Source organism: Phaseolus vulgaris, chromosome 11 (assembly GCF_000499845.2).
Source record: "Phaseolus vulgaris cultivar G19833 chromosome 11, P. vulgaris v2.0, whole genome shotgun sequence".
Classification (NCBI taxonomy): domain Eukaryota; kingdom Viridiplantae; phylum Streptophyta; class Magnoliopsida; order Fabales; family Fabaceae; genus Phaseolus; species Phaseolus vulgaris.
Genome location: NC_023749.2, coordinates 49,003,528 through 49,022,473, shown reverse-complemented (window position 1 = coordinate 49,022,473; position 18,946 = coordinate 49,003,528). Strand labels below are relative to the sequence as shown.

The following is an 18,946-nucleotide window of genomic DNA, read 5'->3' as shown; positions in this document are numbered from 1 at the left end:
TTTTTAGTTTTATAATAACTATAATAATAAAGATAAAAAATAGTAATGATTTTTAATTTTAATATCAAATAACTTAAAAAATATTTTCCTTCCATTTCTTTATTTTCATTTTTCATTAATATTTTTCTATATGTTGAAAGAATGTTTAGAAAATCTTGTTCACTGAATTGATAAAAAAATCAACCTGTAATTTATTTAACAAAAATTAAGTAGTTTAGGTGATTGCTACATTTGATGCCACTACTAATAATTCAATGAATAGTTTTTTTCAATAAATATAAATCATTTCTATTGTAAATGAATTATCCAAATAAATTCATCAACTTCCATTTCATGATAAACGGGTGAATGTCTCTTTAAACTGAAAAGATAATAATAGATATTCCATATAGATTGAACTTACAAGAACATTAACAGTAATATATCACAGCTTCTTTGTTTCTCATAAGAACAAAAGTACCCAATTACAACTAGAACCAAGGTTGTTAACAAAAAAACCTCGACCAAAATAAAACCTCGAGATTTTTTCGAATTTAATTCCTATGTTAAGAAATGCTATATGCCAAGAGTGTTCATAGGAATACCATATATTACAGATGTATAACTAGAGCACTGTTCAAATCACAGAGGAAATACATCCAACGGTTTCCCTGATGCAACCCTATCTTAATGCATGTTTATATGCCAAGAGAATTTATAGGAATACCAAGCACAGTTCAAATCACATGGGAAGAACGTCCAAAGGTTTCACTGCAGCAACCTTACCGAGTTCTGGTCTAGAGTACTTTTCATATGCAACTGTCAACTTTCCAACCCCAGCAGCTTTGTGGAACTTCAGAATCATTTCCGCACAATCCCTACAACAAGTGTTTTACACAGTCAGCATAAAAATAGAATTCATCTCAAACTAATTTGAAAGTGACAAAGAAAAGTTAGAGTAAATGCCTGAGCTGTGAAACTTCATAACGCGCATGCTTGTGAAGTAATGGGGTCCATGGTGGAGTTATTTGCAAAGTACACCGTGCAGCATACAGAGCTGATGCAGAAAGTAATGAAGGCTTGAATGCTAAAGCGTCGTATTCAACTAAGCACAGGTCAACCAGAAAGAATGCCATGTGTTCAATCTGGAAAAATAAATTGAAGACAAAATGTTAGAAATCAAACTTGATGTCTACCTGCAAAGACTGATGATTTCTCATATCCAAATTGATTTTTCAACCATAACGCCTAGATGCAATGATAAACTAAATTTGTACAATCAAGAGTATGCAAGTAATGCAGTAAGACCATGCATGCTGAATTACATACCTTTTTATTTGATTGTCCAGCCTTCAAAAACCGCACCAAAAAAACATAATGAGTAGGAGCATTGAGACGGAACTTTAATTTTCTAAGAATAAGTTTTTCCTGTACAGAGAACCATACAACAAATTAGAATAAAAACTTTAAGTAATTGAACAAAGGGAAAAATTTAGAATTTATCAATTGGTATAAACTTCCTCGTTTTCATTTTTTCAACAAAATAAATAGTGCGATCAATTCGTATTATCTGAATGAAAACTTCACCAATTTGCTAAGCCATTCATTATATGCTATGAAATATATCAAGATTCAAGTTCACTCTTAAACATGAGGATGAAAGGGAGAAGTGCAATCAGAAATGCTTAATAATATGCACTGCTCACCATTCCAAGCATTTGATCTCTAGTATACCCAGCAGAGATGCTGATTAAATCTTTGACCTGGAACAAATGCAACAAAAAAAATGAGCCAGATAAAGCATGCCATCTTTTCTTCAAAAGTAATGCTCAAAATATGGCTTCTTACCCTAGGATGCCAAAAATCCTCATACTTTGAAGCCAGCAAAAGTGCTGTAAGACCAACTAACTGCATATCAGTCTTTTTGATAGTCACCAGGGAGAGATATTGATCAAGCAACGTAACAGTAAGATACAGTGTTTCTGGCATCAGATCAAATTTGAAGTGTACCTACAATAGCCAATAATGATAGACAAAGAAAATAACTATGATAAGTCATCGGTAGAACAAGAAAAAGGAAACAACATGCTGAGAGGAAAGCCATCTTGAAGGATGAGGGAAATCCTTTACTTCAATTAGCCAGTTGATCAAAATGCCCCGCAAACTAGGTGTAATGTCCGTCTGAATTGACATGTAATTTGCTAGAGCTGGATTACGTGCCTGCAGTTGAAAGCAAATTTTAATTAGATAAAAACATTACTTCATACCAGAGAATATTGATAAAAGGTAAAATATAAATTCATATAGATGAGCCCAGTGGTATCATGATTACACCAAAAAGGAAGTGACAAAATCAGTTAAACAATGTCATTTGGACGATGACAGATGTTGAACAAGGTTGCATCATCTCTTTCTGTTAATGTAATAAAGTACTTATCCAAGAACATGGGGGGAAGAAGAGTAAAACATCAAAATATAAATTTGCAATTGAATCAAGACCTCCATATAAAAGGATTTTTAAATAAATAAAAAACTGTAGATATGAAATGATTGTATTGAATGTCAGTGTGCGTATAGGCAGTGCTGATGATGATAGTTGCTGCAAGATTGTTAAATTTAAATTATATTCAATGCAGTTAAGTTTGGGAAATGCTTATGTTGGGTACACCATTAGAGTAAAAAATAATAAGTCAGCAGCCAAAATAAGAAAAGAGTAAAAAGGAATAAAAGAACCTCAAGATAAATAATTTCTCTAAGTAAATTATTACAGGAAGACTTTGGGATGATTTAAAGGATCCACCAAAGCTTCTATATGTAGGCAGTGGGGCACATCACAAAGTAAAATGTTTACTACTTACATCCGACGTGGGATTTTATTCCTAAATGCATAGTCCTTGGAAGCTTACAATCTAAAATGTTTGTTGTAGAAAATTATTTACTAATTCCAACACTTGGTGGTGCTATTAAAGCCTACAGTGGAATGGGAGGGAAATAGAAAGAAAGAGACAAGCATGTTCTTAAGAAAATAAATTTACTCAACTATAAAAAGAAAATTATTTCTCTACAGTAACAAGTAACAAAGTTTAAATCTTAAAAAATAGCTGAATCGTAGACATGATGCAGCTGGAACTATTCTGGAAGAAGAATCAAGGTTAAAAAAAGTAAGGAAGATATGTTGGAAAATTCAATGCACGCAGAGACTAATGATTATGAGATGAGATGTTCTAAAAGTAAAAAATCACAGTAGATCAAAATTTCAAGAAGAATTTCAAAAACTACAACTGTGACATGAGTGCACTTGGAGAAAGATTGTTAGCAAAAGAATAGAACAAGCATCAACCTCTCATGGTTGTTACAAGTATCAAACTCTCAACCATCCATGTTCTATTATCAACCTCTCAAATACATCTAAGAACATCAAAGAAGAAATTTACTAAACTAGAAAAAGAAAAGTATATTCTAGAGTAATGAGTAACAAAGAGGATAACATAAAAAAGAGCTGACATCATAGGCACGATGAGTATTACCTCAGTAACCCAATAGTACTGATATATGTCATCAATGTATTCAGAAACTTCAAGTTGATTGCCTTTATTATCTATATTGGGTAGGTTATCTTGCTCTCTAACTTCACTTTCCTTGAGAAACTGCAAAATAAGGGCTAAGTGTCATTTAAATTTATGGAAACTAAACTAGTAGTTTCGTTTGAGCATCAAAACCTTAGATCCCTCAATTAATGAAGTTGTATATGATTTTCGGCGGCTGGATTTTTTCCTTGGAATAAGCTCTGAAAAATCTGTTCTTAGATTGCTCTCTCCAGATGGAAGATGAAGATGTCTTTGATTTGCATCATCAGAAACTGTTGAACCATTCCCAGGAAGAGACAAAGAAACTGTTTCTTTTTCCTGAGATAAGGTTGCACTAGTTGATTCTAATTTGTTCTGAGCTGATATGGGTTTGTTCTGAGATGAAGTTGCAATAGTTGATTCTAATTTTCTCTGAGCTGATATGGACTGAGATTTTGATGTCCTTTGCGCAATGGAAGCCTTGAGTATGGTCTTAACAATTGGCTGTAACGAACAAGGTAAAACTCAAGTTCACACTCAACAGATCTTCAATTACTTCTCACAAAGTTGAGAAACAAAATCAAAATGTCGAGGAAATTACTGACTGAGAAGACAGTTCCTTACGCCATTAAATGAACCAAGCATAATATTAGAGCATGAACATCAATGCATGTATCAATCATATCATATACATGTATAAATTAAAAGGTTTTCTGCTATATTTTACTTCAACAAACTACATTATACTGTTCAGCCTTATCAATTATACAAGCATCAGAGAATTTCCAAGTAAAATGCAAAATAAACACAACAGTTATAAATTCCAAGGAACCACTGCTGTACTAGTCAAACAAGTAAAGAAACTACAGACAACAGAGTGCAGCCAACATACCTTGGCAGACTTCCTTGAGGATGCATGCAAAACATTAGGCTGAACCCTGTATCACAGGTGAATTGCATGAAATTAATTATTAATAATTACAAGTATCATCTATCAATTGATAACTAATCTTTTATTAAGAATAATTAGTTGTTAACGATGAGCATAAACAGGCCTTCAGCTATAATTTAAATAACAATAATGATTTCCTATTTTATAGATACACATGTAAATATAAAATATCATCCATCTGTATCTCAGCACATACTAGGGTGGTGAGCCCGTGCATTGAATATGTTGCAAGGCCACTGTTTTAATTTGAGGGGACATGTTAAGAACTTTTAAATGTAGTAATACGGGCAGTTATGGCTAATATTGTTAGAAAGTAGAAGTAATTCGATATCAGAATGTTTAAAATTGTCAATAGCAGTTACTTAATATCGGAAAATGTTCAATATTAGTTGTCACGGTGACAGTTCACAGCAGACATTTAGGAGCAATTACATTTTCTTTTTAATAGAAAGATATATTTATTGTCTTCTAGTTTGCACAAAGAACTTGTCTCTATGAGTTTGTGAGTTAGGGACAGCAAATACAGCAGTATTACAAGTATTTTGCGATTTAAAAATACTACTTAATTGACATTCCCTAAAATACTCATGTTCCTTCACGAAACAGCTTAAACATTTGACAGATACTGTGGATGCATTACATAGTCAAAAAGATCAACAACGTTGTAGAATATGGATTAGTTAAAAAGGGGGTAATCATAAATATCACTGCTTTCATGTGCCTCCTTTTTTGGCCCATCAGAATGCACGGTGTCATCAATGCAGCTAATTAGTATCAGTTTTCTAGACATCATCTCATAATTAAATAGGCTTACTAGCTAGATTCCCCATTTCAGCAACTTCAAGCTAATCAAACAGATAAAATGTACCAGAAGTGCATAATTTACACAGAGGAAGCAGGAACTAAGCTAATGATATGATTAATTATCACTTACGTTAGAACAAAACCATCACTCACTCGATTCTTCCATAAATGGCTTCTTGCATTAATCAGTTGGGAACTATCTCTTCTGTTTGTTGTTGTCTTAGCTGAAATCAATAGCATATTAAGTTTAATTAACATTGTACATGTCAGTTCATTGACATTTACAAAGTGCTTATCTATGCCACAACTGCTTACAGGGAAGACCACTTTGGCCTTTTGCCGTTTGGGAACTTCTAACATTTTCCTGCAAGGAAGCAAAGTGGAAGTATAAGAAAGGGAAAAGGATTTTGAAAATAAAAATGAAAAATATGGCAATCTGAGTAAGCACAGCTATATTTATTGCAACTCTCTACCACCAGAAAAGACAAACAATAACAAGATTATATTACCTTTGTTTTATTCGTATCTTCTCTGATTACCCTCCTTGGTACTGGTAAAGACTTCCTTGAACTGCTTGGAAGAGACAAAGAATATAGTGGTTTCAGTTCACGTTACTCATAAAACTCACTTGAACCAATAAAATGAAAGATTAAAAAAACCTTGTAGCTGTAGTCTTCCATGTAAACCTGCAAAATATAAAATAAAAGGCAATATAATTTCTGTAATGAAGTGCTTAGAAGCATAAAAACCAACCATTTATAACTTTAATATCCTATGAAATGTGAGATAAACAAAAGACAGTATCCTAAGTACCTGTCCTTTGTGGAAAAAACCGACTGGCCTCCTTTTGTATTATTCTTCTGATCATCTGAAGGGAGAAAAACATCTAAATGACATTCTAAACATACAAAATACAATAAAAATATTTATGGGGTAATCAGTCACCTTTATTGAGAGAATCTAACTGAACATCAGTTTTACTTGTATTTCTTTGCACTCTTCCCTAATTTAAACAAGAAAAATTATCAATGCTTCATAATAGTGTAGAGCCAATAGATTGCACAGCCAAAATTTCATGATTGGGTCATTTTGGCATATTGAGTTTTTAACTAACACGAGTAAAAGGAGTACTCCTTTACATAAAGGACTTGTCAAGTTAAAAAAAAAAAAGATGCGCTTAACAGAAAAATGGAAAAATTAGAGAAGTGGTTAACATACCACGATGGACTTCCTCAAAGATACACCCACTATTTTGGTACTAGAACCTGCTGAAACCCTATAAAGGCACATAAGATATACAAAATCAAATAATGAAGCAAGCATTAGAGGAAATAAAGACAGAATTAATATACTATCGTATTCAAGCAATTGTAGAGAATATTGCATCAATGTCTGCTTGAGAAAAACCAATATCACAGAATCAAATTCTATTACGTGAAGCATCATCATAAGATCAATTTCTATTAAGTGAAGAGTCTAGAGATTGAATTCTTTTTAATGCCAAAGTCCATGTGACAAAAAAATATGAAAGCTATTAACCAATCGTTTTTGGCCCAATTCTTCTAGGGGAATATTAAGCTTCAATCTGATAAGACGGGTCTCTGTACATTGTCCACTTATCAAGAACAAAGATCTCTTGTGTGAGAAGGTATGCTAAGTTACTTAATTATAACATATTCATGTGATTTTACCCATCAGCTTAAGTGTTTTTAAAATATAGGATATAGATAGAAGGAAAAAGAAAGAACAAGCTGATTAATAATCTAAACTTAACATGATTTAATGTGATTTCAAGACTAGGTGTGTTTGATAGAGAGAAAAGAAATAGAAGAGGAAGAGGGTAGGTGAGAAAAGAGAAGAGAAATAGGTGAAAAATGGGATGGAAATAGAAGTTGTTTAGTTCAAAACAGAGAAAATGAAAAATAAACTTTAAAAATAATGTGGTACTATTTATAATAATAATAATATTATTATTAATACTATTAATTTTATTTTCATTTATTTGTTTATATTATTATTATTATAAGTTTGTAAAAAAGAATAAGAAAAGGGAGGGGCGCTGCATTATCAAAAGTATATCCAGCTGATGCTGTTCACAGAGTGTTTCATGAAACACAATTTTCTTGTTCCTCTTTCTTCTTCTGTGCAGAAATTTATTCGGGTGCATTCACCAAACAACTTGAGTAGTTAATTTTTGACATTTTGTTGAAATTGAAGGATTGAGATAGGAAGAACAAAGAGAGGTAAACTACTCAAAATCTAAAACAGACATGACTTGATGATATAAAAAAAATATAAACACTAACCCCCTACTTATATGCTAATATAGACTCCTAATCCTAAGGGATCATTTAACATACTATGAAATATAAATCACTCCTAAGGGATCATTTAATATACTAAAAACAAATTTAAGATACAATATATAAGATATTTGCTGGCCCCTCAAAAGCCAAAGCTAACTACTAAGTTTGTTGTTACATTTAACAAGAAAAGAAAATTAAAAATGATGCGCCAAAATGGAGCAGAACTGGATTTGGACTACATTTGAGACAGAAGCAGGACAAAATCAGGATTAAGCTAGATATTGTCTAGGAACAAACATTGGATAGAAGTAATGACAAGACTGACAAGAAAGAATATATGGATATCACCATATGGGACAAGTGGGTTGGATATAACCGGATATAACTAGGGCAAACATGTTCCAGCATGGATGAGAAAGGTTGACTCTTGATGTGATATGACGTGAGACAAAATGCTTTCATAAACCACTATTTTCTACTAATACTAGACTCTCAATCCTAATTAAATAAGTAAAAAATCCACGAAACATGAAATTGAAAACCATGACCACTCCTAAGAGATATTAATACACTCTAAGATACAGTAAAAATATTATGAGAAGTTTTCTAGATATTCTAACAAAATCAAAGGTGAAAAATGTTGAGGCTGCCACTTTATATTATCGAGCAATCCATCAGAAAATCCAAAACAAAACATATCACAAAAGAATGACATTAATAGTTGGACTAAATAGGTTGATATGTGAGAAAAAATATATATGAAATTTTCATATAACTATACAAGATAAGTATCCAAAAATAAGTTGCAAATATTCTATTTAAACAGTGCAATACTACGACCTCCCTTCTAACTTTCTTTCTATCCACCATAAATAAGATTCTTACTTCATTTTTGAGTTAGTATGTCCAACAGCTGCAGTGAATTTTTCTTGAACATTGCTAACATCAGCCAATGCCTTTCTGACAGCTGTATTTGCTATTACAAGCCAAAATATGTGAAAATGAGAAGTGTGTTATTCCACATAATTTTAACGCAAAATGAGTTCAGTTAATACTTACAAGAAGTACCATATTTGCCACTACTTTTATCCATACTCTTTTTGAGACCACCCTTCACCATCAAAGTTGCATAATAGTTAGACATATGGAGTGTAACCAAGGAAAGACTCAAGAATACAAAATATTTAGACCTCAAAAAGTATTAGAAGTTCAGAATGTTTATTACCTTTAGATTACTGGTACTATTAAGAATAACCCCTTTGCTAGCTACCCCGGTACTCCTTCTGCATAAATTGCAAAGGTCATATAGATAGATCACTACAGTGCTTTTACATATTTCAAGCATATAAGAACATCTACAAGAAATGAATATCATTCTGCAATATGTTGCATAGTTTCACTAAAAACAACTGTTTCAGACAACGACAAAAAAACACAAAACAAGGTAGCAGATTCAGACTTCATATGAACCGTATAAAAGACACAATCTTGAGACAAGCCCGTCCAATTTGAACTACAGGAGGCAGTTAAAAACAAGTTGAATTCTCAAAGCCCAGCTATCTAAAACCCCTTTCAGTAGAGGGCTTCCTTATCTATCTGATATCTCATAAAAACAAACAATTAATCAAAATCATTTTGACAACATTAGATTTCTACAGCTGTTCATGATTTCAGCACCTAAAAATAACCCATGGAGCAGAAAGCACATCATTTGAAGTCAACTAAGGCACCATACCTTGGATTTGCACCTGTTCCTCTAGCAGAAGTCCTACAGAAACAATCAAAATTAGTTCTACAAAATACTTACATATACATATTCACTATAAATTCTCAATCACAAAAAAAAATAAAAAACACTCACGTATTCCCGTCACCAGCTTTAGTCCTGTCAATTTCAGAAAACACCTTGAAATTCTTACCACCCACTGCTCGATATACATACAAAACACCAACCAAAAACACATAAACATTTCGAGAATAACAAAAATTAACAGAAAAAAAAAATCAAACGAAATACATATATACCGCTCGGCCGAGATTGGGCAGCACCGACCACAGAGGCTCGAGTTGAGCCCAGTCTGGTCTTTCCCTGAAGCATGCAAGAACGAAACAAGAATTAGGATTCAGAGGCAGAATCGATGATGAAAACCTAAGAAAAACGATAACAGGATTTGCGAGAATTGAAAATTGCAGAGTGAAATAATCGAAAGGTAAAGATTGGAATGGTGAAAATTGGAGAGTGAAACCCTTACCGTGAGAGAAACCATTGAGGTGTTGGTTTGAAGTGTTGCAGAGCTTCGATGCCGCAGAAAGGCAGAGAAAGCCGTTGAAGCGAGTGAAATTTGAATCAGAAAGTCACGCCCCTTGTCTTTAGATTTTTGAATTCACGTGCTTTTACTTTGATACCCTTCACCTTTTCACAAACAAAAGAAATAAAATAAATAGGAATTTTTTATTATTGTTTTTAATTATATTAAATATGTTTCAAATCTATGCAAATACTATATTGACTTATTATGATTAACGTGTTTTATAGAAGAATTATTTTTAATTCTTAAATTGGATTTTTTTTCCATATTTGGTATATATTTTATAAAAAAATTAACATTTGTAGAAAATAAGTACTTTAGTGAAACTAGCAAAAACACATCTCCTTCCACAGATGTGTATTCACTTTAAGATAATTTTTCATAAAATATGATACTAAAAAGAGTTATTAGGTTATTTTTATTAAATTATTTATTATGGTAAAAACAATATATTATCTTATTAATTTTATAAATATTTTGTATAAATAATTTTGATAATATTGACTCATGGAGCTTTATTCATTTCTAATAATCCTAATTTTCTTATTCATGATTCCATCAATCATGATTTTTTTGTCATGAAAAAGAGCTTCCTTTTTTTATCAATATTTAGTGTAGTGCTAAAATTAAAAATATTAAAATAATTAAGTTGATAAAAAATAGTTTAATTTAAGATGATTAGATTATTTTTAACTTCAAAATTAATTCATTACTGTTTTTAAAATAATTTAATTACATGTGACTGGTTTTAATAATTATTTTAATTATAATTTATTATCAAGAGTGTTTTTTATTGTTTCTAATACTACTCTTATTTTGTTCAATAATTTACTTTTAGTAGTGAAAACATTGTTTTTTAATCTTATGTTAAACTTGGTTTTAGTTTTACACTTTTAAATAAACTTGTTTGGTCATTAAAACTTGAAAGATGTGTAAATTTAGTTGCTCCCTTTGGTAAATCTAGCATTATTAATGAACCTAAAGAAATAAACAATTTAAACTACACTTTTTTTAAATAATTGTAAACTACATGAAATATTTCTTATAATATCATAAACTTAAATAAGTTTTAGGTATTTAATACATGATAGATTTTTATTTACTTTAAGTATCAATTATTTTTTAAATTAGGTTGCATAACATTACAAAGACTATGAAAGGAAGAGAAGAAGGAGGTAGTTAGTATGAATATGTACTCATCATGTGAGATAGAAGCAAAGGAGAGGTTATGGGAGGAATCTAAGGTTCAAAAGACAAGGTAGCAATGTTGTCCTATAATGTCTTTATGTGACTTTAATTGTGTTAAAAACAATAATGGGCAAAGGGGGTGAATAGGAAGAATTCCAAAGAGATGAAAAAGTATGAAATTCAATCAATTTGTGGTTAAAATGGAGTGGAAGATATTCCAATGTAGAAAGAAAGTTTACTTAGTATAGAAGGAAATGAAAGATAAAAATTAAGTTGGATAGGGTTTTGGTGACAAAAGATTGGTCAAAAGGAGATATATGAACAAGGACCAAATTTAGGATCCTACATAAAAAAATACAGAATTGTGTCAAAAAAAATTGGAAGAATATGCAAGTACAATAGGAAAGAGATTATGTACTAAAAGAAAAACTGAAAAAAAGTTAAGTTAGGTTAAAGAATGGAATAAGAATCATTATGGGATTATTGATGACAAACTTAAGGATACAGTAAACAAAATAATGAATTGATGAATAATACAATTTGGAAGAGGATGCCAAATGTAAAAAAAAAAAAAAAATAGCTACAACAATAGTTTTGGGAAGTAATGACTAACAAGTAACTTCTACTTAGGAAAACATCTAGAATTAAGTGGTTTAGAAATGGGGTCTTAAATAGAAATTTTTTTCATCAAGTGGTTAATTGAAAAAGGAAGAAAAATAAGTTGTAGAATGAAAAGGTGAATATATTGTATTTTCTTGAAAAAATTTATCTACATGAGAAATTTTCTAAGAGGGGAAACCCTTTACTAATTACACTTATACTAAAATAAGAAAACTCATAAGGATTAAGAGAGTTTAGATTTATCTCCTTAATAAGACATAGGTATAAAGTGGTGATAAAAGTTTAAGTCAATAGGCTAGACTGAGTGCTCGATGGAGTTATTGGCTAGTTACTGATAATTGTCAAATTTAAGTAATATTTTATATTAAAATATAGGCACTTATGGGTATTAATTACTAAAATAAGTATAAAATAACCCATAATTTATGAAATTATACTTTTTTACATATTTTATGATTTTGATTTAAATAAGAACGATTTATTCTCAAATTTGTGTTAATCTCAAGTTTCTAGGGAAGAATGGAGATAATTGGGCAAAAGGAAAATATATAAAGATGGAATGCATCAACACTCCTCTAAACATAATATTTTATTCTTGATTGATTATTGGTATTATTGTTTTGCTTCTAATTCTTGATCTAGAATCTTAAATTTGATTGAAAAGTATTTTTAGAGTTCTGACCTAAACAATAATACTTAACATATTTGAGTGCTAAGAATAGAATTGAAATGTTAATGGTTATGTAAGCTTAATAATAAGTTGTTTTTATAAATATGCAAGAAATCGATATTTAGGAAACATCTTAATAATTTTATAAGTGAGGAATCGATATAATTATTTTTATACGAGCATCAATATCAATCACTAGAAACAATATTATCATTACTAATCAGAATACAAAAGAGTGAGAAAGATGAAACTCAATCCCTATTTTCCAATTGAAGCAACAACTCTTTGCCTTGTTTTCTTGTTAATCATGCCATCACAACAAATTCCAACAAACTTTTTTATTATTTTGTTTTATATTTAGTTAATATTGTACTCGATTATTCAACGGTTCCTGGTGAGTTCGATATCCGTCTTTAGGGACACATTATTAGTTCTAACAATACGGTGCACTTGCCGTAAAAATTCATCAAAGTACTTATAAGGTTCTGACCTAAACGATAATATTTAACATGTTTGAATGTTAGGAATAGATTTGAAATGTTAATTGCTATCAACTTTGATCTTAAGGATAAGTTGTTTTTATAAATATGCAAAAATTTGATATTTAGGAAACATCTTAATAATTTTATATGCGAGGAATCGATATAAATGATTTTTATACGGGTATCAATATCGATCAAAGGACACAATATTGTCATGCTAATCAAAATACAAAAGCGTGACAAAGATGAAACCCAATCCCTTCCAATTGAAGCAACAACTCTTTGTCTTGTTTTCTTTTTAATCATTGTCAACATAACAAATTCCAACAAACTTTTATTATTCTGTTTTATATTTAGTGAATATTTTACTTAATTATTCAACTGTTCATTATGTGTTCGATATCCGTCCTTAGGAACAAAATATTACTTCTTACAACACAATGCACTTGCAATAAAAAAAATCATTAGTTACAAAGTGTATTTTATTGGGGAAGGAATCTCTTATAAAGTGGTCTTATACCTAATGAGATAATAGATGCATTTAGAAGGAAAAATGACTTGTGTGTATTTTTTAAGGTGGACAAAAAAGCATAAGACGCAATAAGTTAGAGCTTTTTGTTTTATATCCTTACTCACTTAGGCTTTTGGCTTTTGTGAAAAATGAGTATCATAGATTCGTGGATGTATAAAATCAAGCAAAGTATCAATTTTGGATAATAAGAGTCCAACATAAGAGTTTTTCATGGAAAATGGATGGCAATTGCTTCCTGCACCATATCACTACACTCTATTTCAGTGAAAAAGACGAAAATGCCTTTAAAAAAATAGGATACATATAAAAATACATTCCGAATCCCCTTTTTCAGAATATGTTTCTGGATTTTTTTTTTCAAAATAATTTTTTTGTATTATGGATTTTCCTATCCGGAATGGACTTTTGATTTTTGTTTCTAGATTTTCATTTCCGGAACACAATAATCTCTCTTCTGGATCTACTTTTTTAGAATGTATTATTTTCAATTCCAGATTATTTTATCTGAAATGGAATTTTGATTTTTGTTTATGGATTTTTATTTCCGAAACACAATAACCTCTTCCAGATTTATTTTTTCATAATGAATTATTTTCAATTCCAGATTTTTATTTTTGGAATAAAAGGTATTTTTGGAAATTAAGAAAATATGTAGGTTGGGAGTTAAAAATGATTGGGTATAGGAAGAATTTGCTTTTTGAGGTGGGGAGACTCACTTGCTCCTTTCCTGTCTTTAGTGGTTGGAGAAGGGATGAGTGGTTTGATAATGGAAGAAAAAACAAAGCAATTATTCTAGGGTTTTATGTTAGCAATTATTTCATAATTTTTGTTGTTAAAAAATTATATTTAGTACTTAATAAATTGAATATTCTGGTTTAAGTACATTATGTTACATGTGTTACTTGAAACATGTCTCATGTGATTAAAAATGTTAAAGAATGATGTATATAAATATATGTCGTTATAATAAAAAAAATCAAGAAACTAAAAGAGAAATAAGAAAACTTTGATATTAATTAAAATAAACAAAAAATGAGATAAATATTTTTTAAGAACTTCAATCATTTTTTAATAATTTAGTTAATGTGTCTATACACTCAATAGTCTCATATCGCTTAGGAGTAGATGCCAAAGACAATTTAAAATATATCTTCAGCTCTTAACCTCTTGAGACATCTAAAGACAAACTCATGACGATATCGGAATATTTAGTATTCAAATTCAATGTTTCACCCATTAGGATAAAGATATTTAGAAGTTGTTTTAGATGTTTTGGAATGGAATAAATTCACTTAAACTAGTTATGAAAAATTCATGTTTACTTAACTAGAACAAATCAATACACCCACAATCATGAAATCAATTTCCCACATCTCAAGAATCAAAACACTTATACACTAAGCTTGGAAAGATGTGTTCAAGTGGTCTTTAAAATTTTACTATGAATTTTCACAATAGGATTCTTCATATTTGAACTTCTATATTTTTTTTATTATGCACTTTCCAAACTTATTATAAAGATGATTCAAATGAGAGGTATAAACACTTAAATTTTTATCTTTGAATATCAACCAATTCAACTAAAGTAGTTTATACTTAGAAAAGTTCACAGTTTAGTCTAAGAAAATAGAAATAAAGACTTAAGAACCTAAGAAACATATAGAACCAAAGACTCAAATGAACAAAAGACTCAAATGAACAAAAGGTAGACTCTAAAGATAATTTAAACCAATGAACAACATCATCATCATAAACATGCAAATTTTAGAGCACAATAATATCATTCTTTGATCAAAGTATCCTAGATTTAATGAATACAATTAGCTACGAAACTATCGACATAAATTGGCAACGAGAATTTAAACTAGTGACAAAAACTCAAAACAACAATGGAAAACAACTAGCTATGAAAAATAGCAACCGAATTTGTGATGGAATATTGATAGAGGCAAATTTATAAAATTGTTTTGGATTTTCAACTTTTGAATTAAAACAAACTAATTCATATAATTTCACTCAACTTCAAGCAACAATTAACATCAACCTTGATCTAAATATCACATTATACAAGTTGAAATTGTACACAAGTTTTTCTTCAAACAATTTAGGGTGACAATTTATAAGAAAATTAGATGTTTCAGAGGGACATGAAAGGAACTCAATAAAATTTGTCACTTGACACAAATTTAATTCAAATGAATTGTATAAGTGTGAACATGCTCTTCTTTGAGGTAAGTCTTATCTTGATTGTTAATTCGAGTGGCGACTCCAATCCTCACTCATCTGGAAGTCTCCTCTAAGTGGCATAGTCTCCTTCATCCTTCCATATAAGTCTTCTTCCCTTCCATGCTTCTCTTTCCTAGTTCTTCCTAATTTGTCTATATTTCTCTTATGTTTTTCTATCCGCCATGGTTTTTAGTTTGTGTTGTTGTTTGCTTTCTTTATTCACATTCTTTGAAGAGCGCTTTCACACTTATATAGTCTATTCAAATTAAATTTGTGTCAAGGGGTAATATTCATTGAGTTCCTTTCATGACATTCCAAAACATCTAAATTTCTTATAACTTCTCACGAACCTAATTGTTTGAAGAAAAACTTGTATGTACAATTTCAACTCGTATCAACATCTTTGTCACTGTGAATGGCATCTAGATTCATGCAATTCGTTGTGGAAAAATGTCTTCCCTAATTTGTGATATGGGTCTCAAATAGTTGAACTTGAAAACCTAAGAAAGTATATCTGATTTTGTAACATCTTTCTTCACATTTGTAAGTCATACTTGAGTAGAAGCCATTACTTCTAAAGTTTTTCTCCAAAGCTCCAGGTTAACATCTCTCTTTGATTCCTAAATGAGATGCATTTAGGAATAATCTTTTATTTGTACATGGTGATAACTCACAATACTAGATTAAACAATTAAGGATTGAAGGTTGGACCTAATGTTAACCTATCCTCATAAAAAGTTTTCCATAAAAAAAAGTATGCTGAGAGAGTATAGCATATCTAGGCATAAAAAATGTTGATAGTATACTTAGTGTTCTACTAAGGACCAATGATTCTACAAGATCATGATATCTCCTATTTTTGTGCTTTTATGTCTTCTTCTTAGATGAGATGTCTTTTATTTTTTTATCGATATATACCCTTCAGTATATCCTCATAAGATTATAATATATAAGTCAGGTGCAATACTCTCCTTATAAGTCGGTTTTGTGACCTACTAAGATAATATGGGAGTTATTCAAACTCACCTCACCTACTAAACCAATACAAATATATAAATATGCACAGAATTAACTACAGGGAAACTATGTTACAAGTAGGCTGAAAGAGAGTATAAAAATGTATCTGTTTCAAATATGTTCAATCCTTAAACAATTATATGAGAGAAAAACATGATATGATTTCATTCTGTAACAGAATCAAAACAATTCTAAATTATAAAATTCTGATTATAGCATATAGATATATCTCATCCGTGAAAACTCACCAGATATAAAAACATTCATTTCCTCCAACATCAGAAAGGGCAACTTGTACTCTTCTGCTTCATTGCCTATATCTATGTACACTTTGTCCTTTGAGAAAAACTATTTATGCTATTGACCAAATTTCATCATATCTAACCAATCTTTTACAATCTATAGTATATAATATATCATCTATGGAACAGTTTATACTAAGTGGTCATCATGAACATGTAGCCATACAATCTTGTGGTAGCAACCCCTCTTCTTGATCCAATGTGTCCTTAACAGCTTGATAAAACTCTATCCATGAAGAAGAGTTGGAATCCACAGAACCCCAAGAAAATGTTAGGTTTGGACTTGCAGGGCAGGCAGTGACCAAATCCAAAACTGAAATTGGTTTGAGGGTCTGTGGAAAATTGAATGCTAAATTATCAACTTTGTGTTCATAAATTTTCCCATTTCTGTCCAATTTGTACCGTGAAGTGCCTTGAAACTCCCCTTTGGCCTCCCATGGAACCCGAGGCACACCCCTGAGGTTCCACCTAATCAATATCACATTTTCTGAAGGCTGCCATATCCTATACACATCCAGAGCAATCTCACGGAACAAAATTTTACCATGAAACCTCAATGCCCAGAAGATCAATTTGTACTTCTCAATACCAGTAAATGTATTCAAAGGGTCCTTGAATGTTATATCATCCCTGAAATAATCAAAATTCAACCTTAAAATACTCATTTCCCCCTCTATGAAACATCTTTAATCAAACAGAAAACCACACACACCAACACCTACCACAAAAGCACACATCTCAAAGATGAAAATTCAAATACTGAAATGATCAAATTCAACATTAAAAAGCCCATTTCCCCTGACAAGAATCATCTTAACCAACCAGAAAACCACACACACAAAAAACATAGATGAAAATTCAAACACTGAAATGAACAAATTCAATATTAAAAAACCCAGTTTTAGCCTGCGGGGAAGTTTGAAATCTAACAGAAAACCATACACGCTTGACACAAAAGCACACATCTCAAATACCATCTTAAATGTAACGGAAAATCACCCATCCACACAAAATCACCGAAGAAGAAAATTCATTTACTAGAACGATCAAATTCAACATTAAAAACCCATTTCCCCCTATATGAAACCTCTTAAATCTAACACAAACCACACAGAGATAACACCAAAATCACACATCTCAAGCATGAAAACTAAAACACCCAGATGAGAAAATCACCTGTAAATGTCATAATTGAGGTCTTTGACGAAGATCAAGGGCATGTCCTCTCGGAGGGTCCTCACAGCAAGGCCAAGATTGAGATAAAACTCATCCTTTTGCTGCTGATGCTCGTCTTTGGCACCAGTCGTTGGCGTGCTCCCCAGAGCAACCTGTGCGGTGGGAGTTTGGAGAGTGGAAAGCGAAGTAGAACATGAGGTGAAGAACGAAGAAGAACTACTGAGAGAAGTTGTTGGTTTTGCTGATGAAAGCGTTTGGGAAATGGAAAAGGGTTTTGATTTGGTTTGGGGAAGCAGAGAGGGTTTGAGGTTAGATAGAAGAAAAGCCATAGCCTTTAATGCTCAAAGGGTATCGAAGATTTTAGCCCTTCATTCGATTGATTGAGAGAGAAAAAGAGAGAGAGTTGTGTTGTTTTCGTCTCTTGCATTCGTGACGTGTGTGGTGCTCAAGCTAAATTTTCAGCCTTTCGTTGTGTCGTTGGTAACTATTTTGAGTGGCTTTGAGTGTGGCCATGAAATCAAAATCAAAATAAAGTCTTGGCCTTTCGCATGTTGCCACCTCCATTTTGCATCATTTTTCACCTTCATTCAATCACTCTTAGGGTAATTCCTTTCCCCAATAGCTTTTATGTGCACTTCATGCATGGTAACCCTAATTTTTTTTTCATCCATGAATGTAGACACATTGAGAAATATCTACAAAGTTTTTAAGGAATCACTCTCATTTTATCTCTTTTCGTTCTGTAAAGAAAGGAAGGATCCAACAAAGAATTAATCTTTCTTTTAGTTGTTAAACTCAAGAAAGAAAATATTACGC

At 31.2% G+C, this 18,946-nt stretch overlaps 2 protein-coding genes across 3 annotated transcripts; both read right to left on the bottom strand.

The window, feature by feature from the left end:
- Window positions 1-355: 355 nt before the first annotated feature.
- LOC137830047 (putative cyclin-B3-1) lies at window positions 356-9,973 on the bottom strand. 2 transcript variants are annotated; one of them, XM_068637150.1, is made up of 23 exons: window positions 9,860-9,973; window positions 9,633-9,696; window positions 9,469-9,532; window positions 9,343-9,375; window positions 8,833-8,890; window positions 8,667-8,718; window positions 8,493-8,583; window positions 6,520-6,577; window positions 6,247-6,304; window positions 6,115-6,169; window positions 5,961-5,987; window positions 5,811-5,871; window positions 5,617-5,665; window positions 5,432-5,525; window positions 4,438-4,483; window positions 3,699-4,049; window positions 3,507-3,626; window positions 2,110-2,199; window positions 1,828-1,989; window positions 1,686-1,742; window positions 1,309-1,407; window positions 946-1,124; window positions 356-857 (listed from the first exon to the last, which is right to left on the bottom strand). In XM_068637150.1, the coding sequence occupies exons 1-23, from the start codon at window positions 9,872-9,874 to the stop codon at window positions 722-724; spliced, it is 2,019 nt and encodes a 672-aa protein (XP_068493251.1). In that variant the 5' UTR covers window positions 9,875-9,973; the 3' UTR covers window positions 356-721. The 2 variants fall into 2 exon arrangements, with proteins under 2 accessions (XP_068493251.1, XP_068493243.1); XM_068637142.1 differs by having other exon boundaries at window positions 5,811-5,874; window positions 9,860-9,962.
- Window positions 9,974-16,841: 6,868 nt separating this feature from the next.
- LOC137821812 (uncharacterized) lies at window positions 16,842-18,680 on the bottom strand. The gene is made up of 2 exons (XM_068626576.1): window positions 18,131-18,680; window positions 16,842-17,584 (listed from the first exon to the last, which is right to left on the bottom strand). Exons 1-2 carry the CDS (start codon window positions 18,457-18,459, stop codon window positions 17,101-17,103), a joined length of 813 nt encoding a protein of 270 aa, XP_068482677.1. The 5' UTR covers window positions 18,460-18,680; the 3' UTR covers window positions 16,842-17,100.
- Window positions 18,681-18,946: the final 266 nt, after the last annotated feature.

Excerpts from the sequence above, each read along its gene's own strand:
- LOC137821812 (XM_068626576.1), bottom strand. The coding sequence starts at position 18,459 with ATGGCTTTTCTTCTATCTAACCTCAAACCCTCTCTGCTTCCCCAAACC. Across the intron at positions 17,585-18,130 it reads CTCAATTATGACATTTACAG|GGATGATATAACATTCAAGG; the intron begins GTGATTTTCTCA and ends TGATTATTTCAG.
- LOC137830047 (XM_068637142.1), bottom strand. Across the intron at positions 6,578-8,492 it reads CATACTAACTCAAAAATGAA|GGTTTCAGCAGGTTCTAGTA; the intron begins GTAAGAATCTTA and ends GTGCCTTTATAG. Across the intron at positions 1,408-1,685 it reads GAGATCAAATGCTTGGAATG|GAAAAACTTATTCTTAGAAA; the intron begins GTGAGCAGTGCA and ends TTCTCTGTACAG.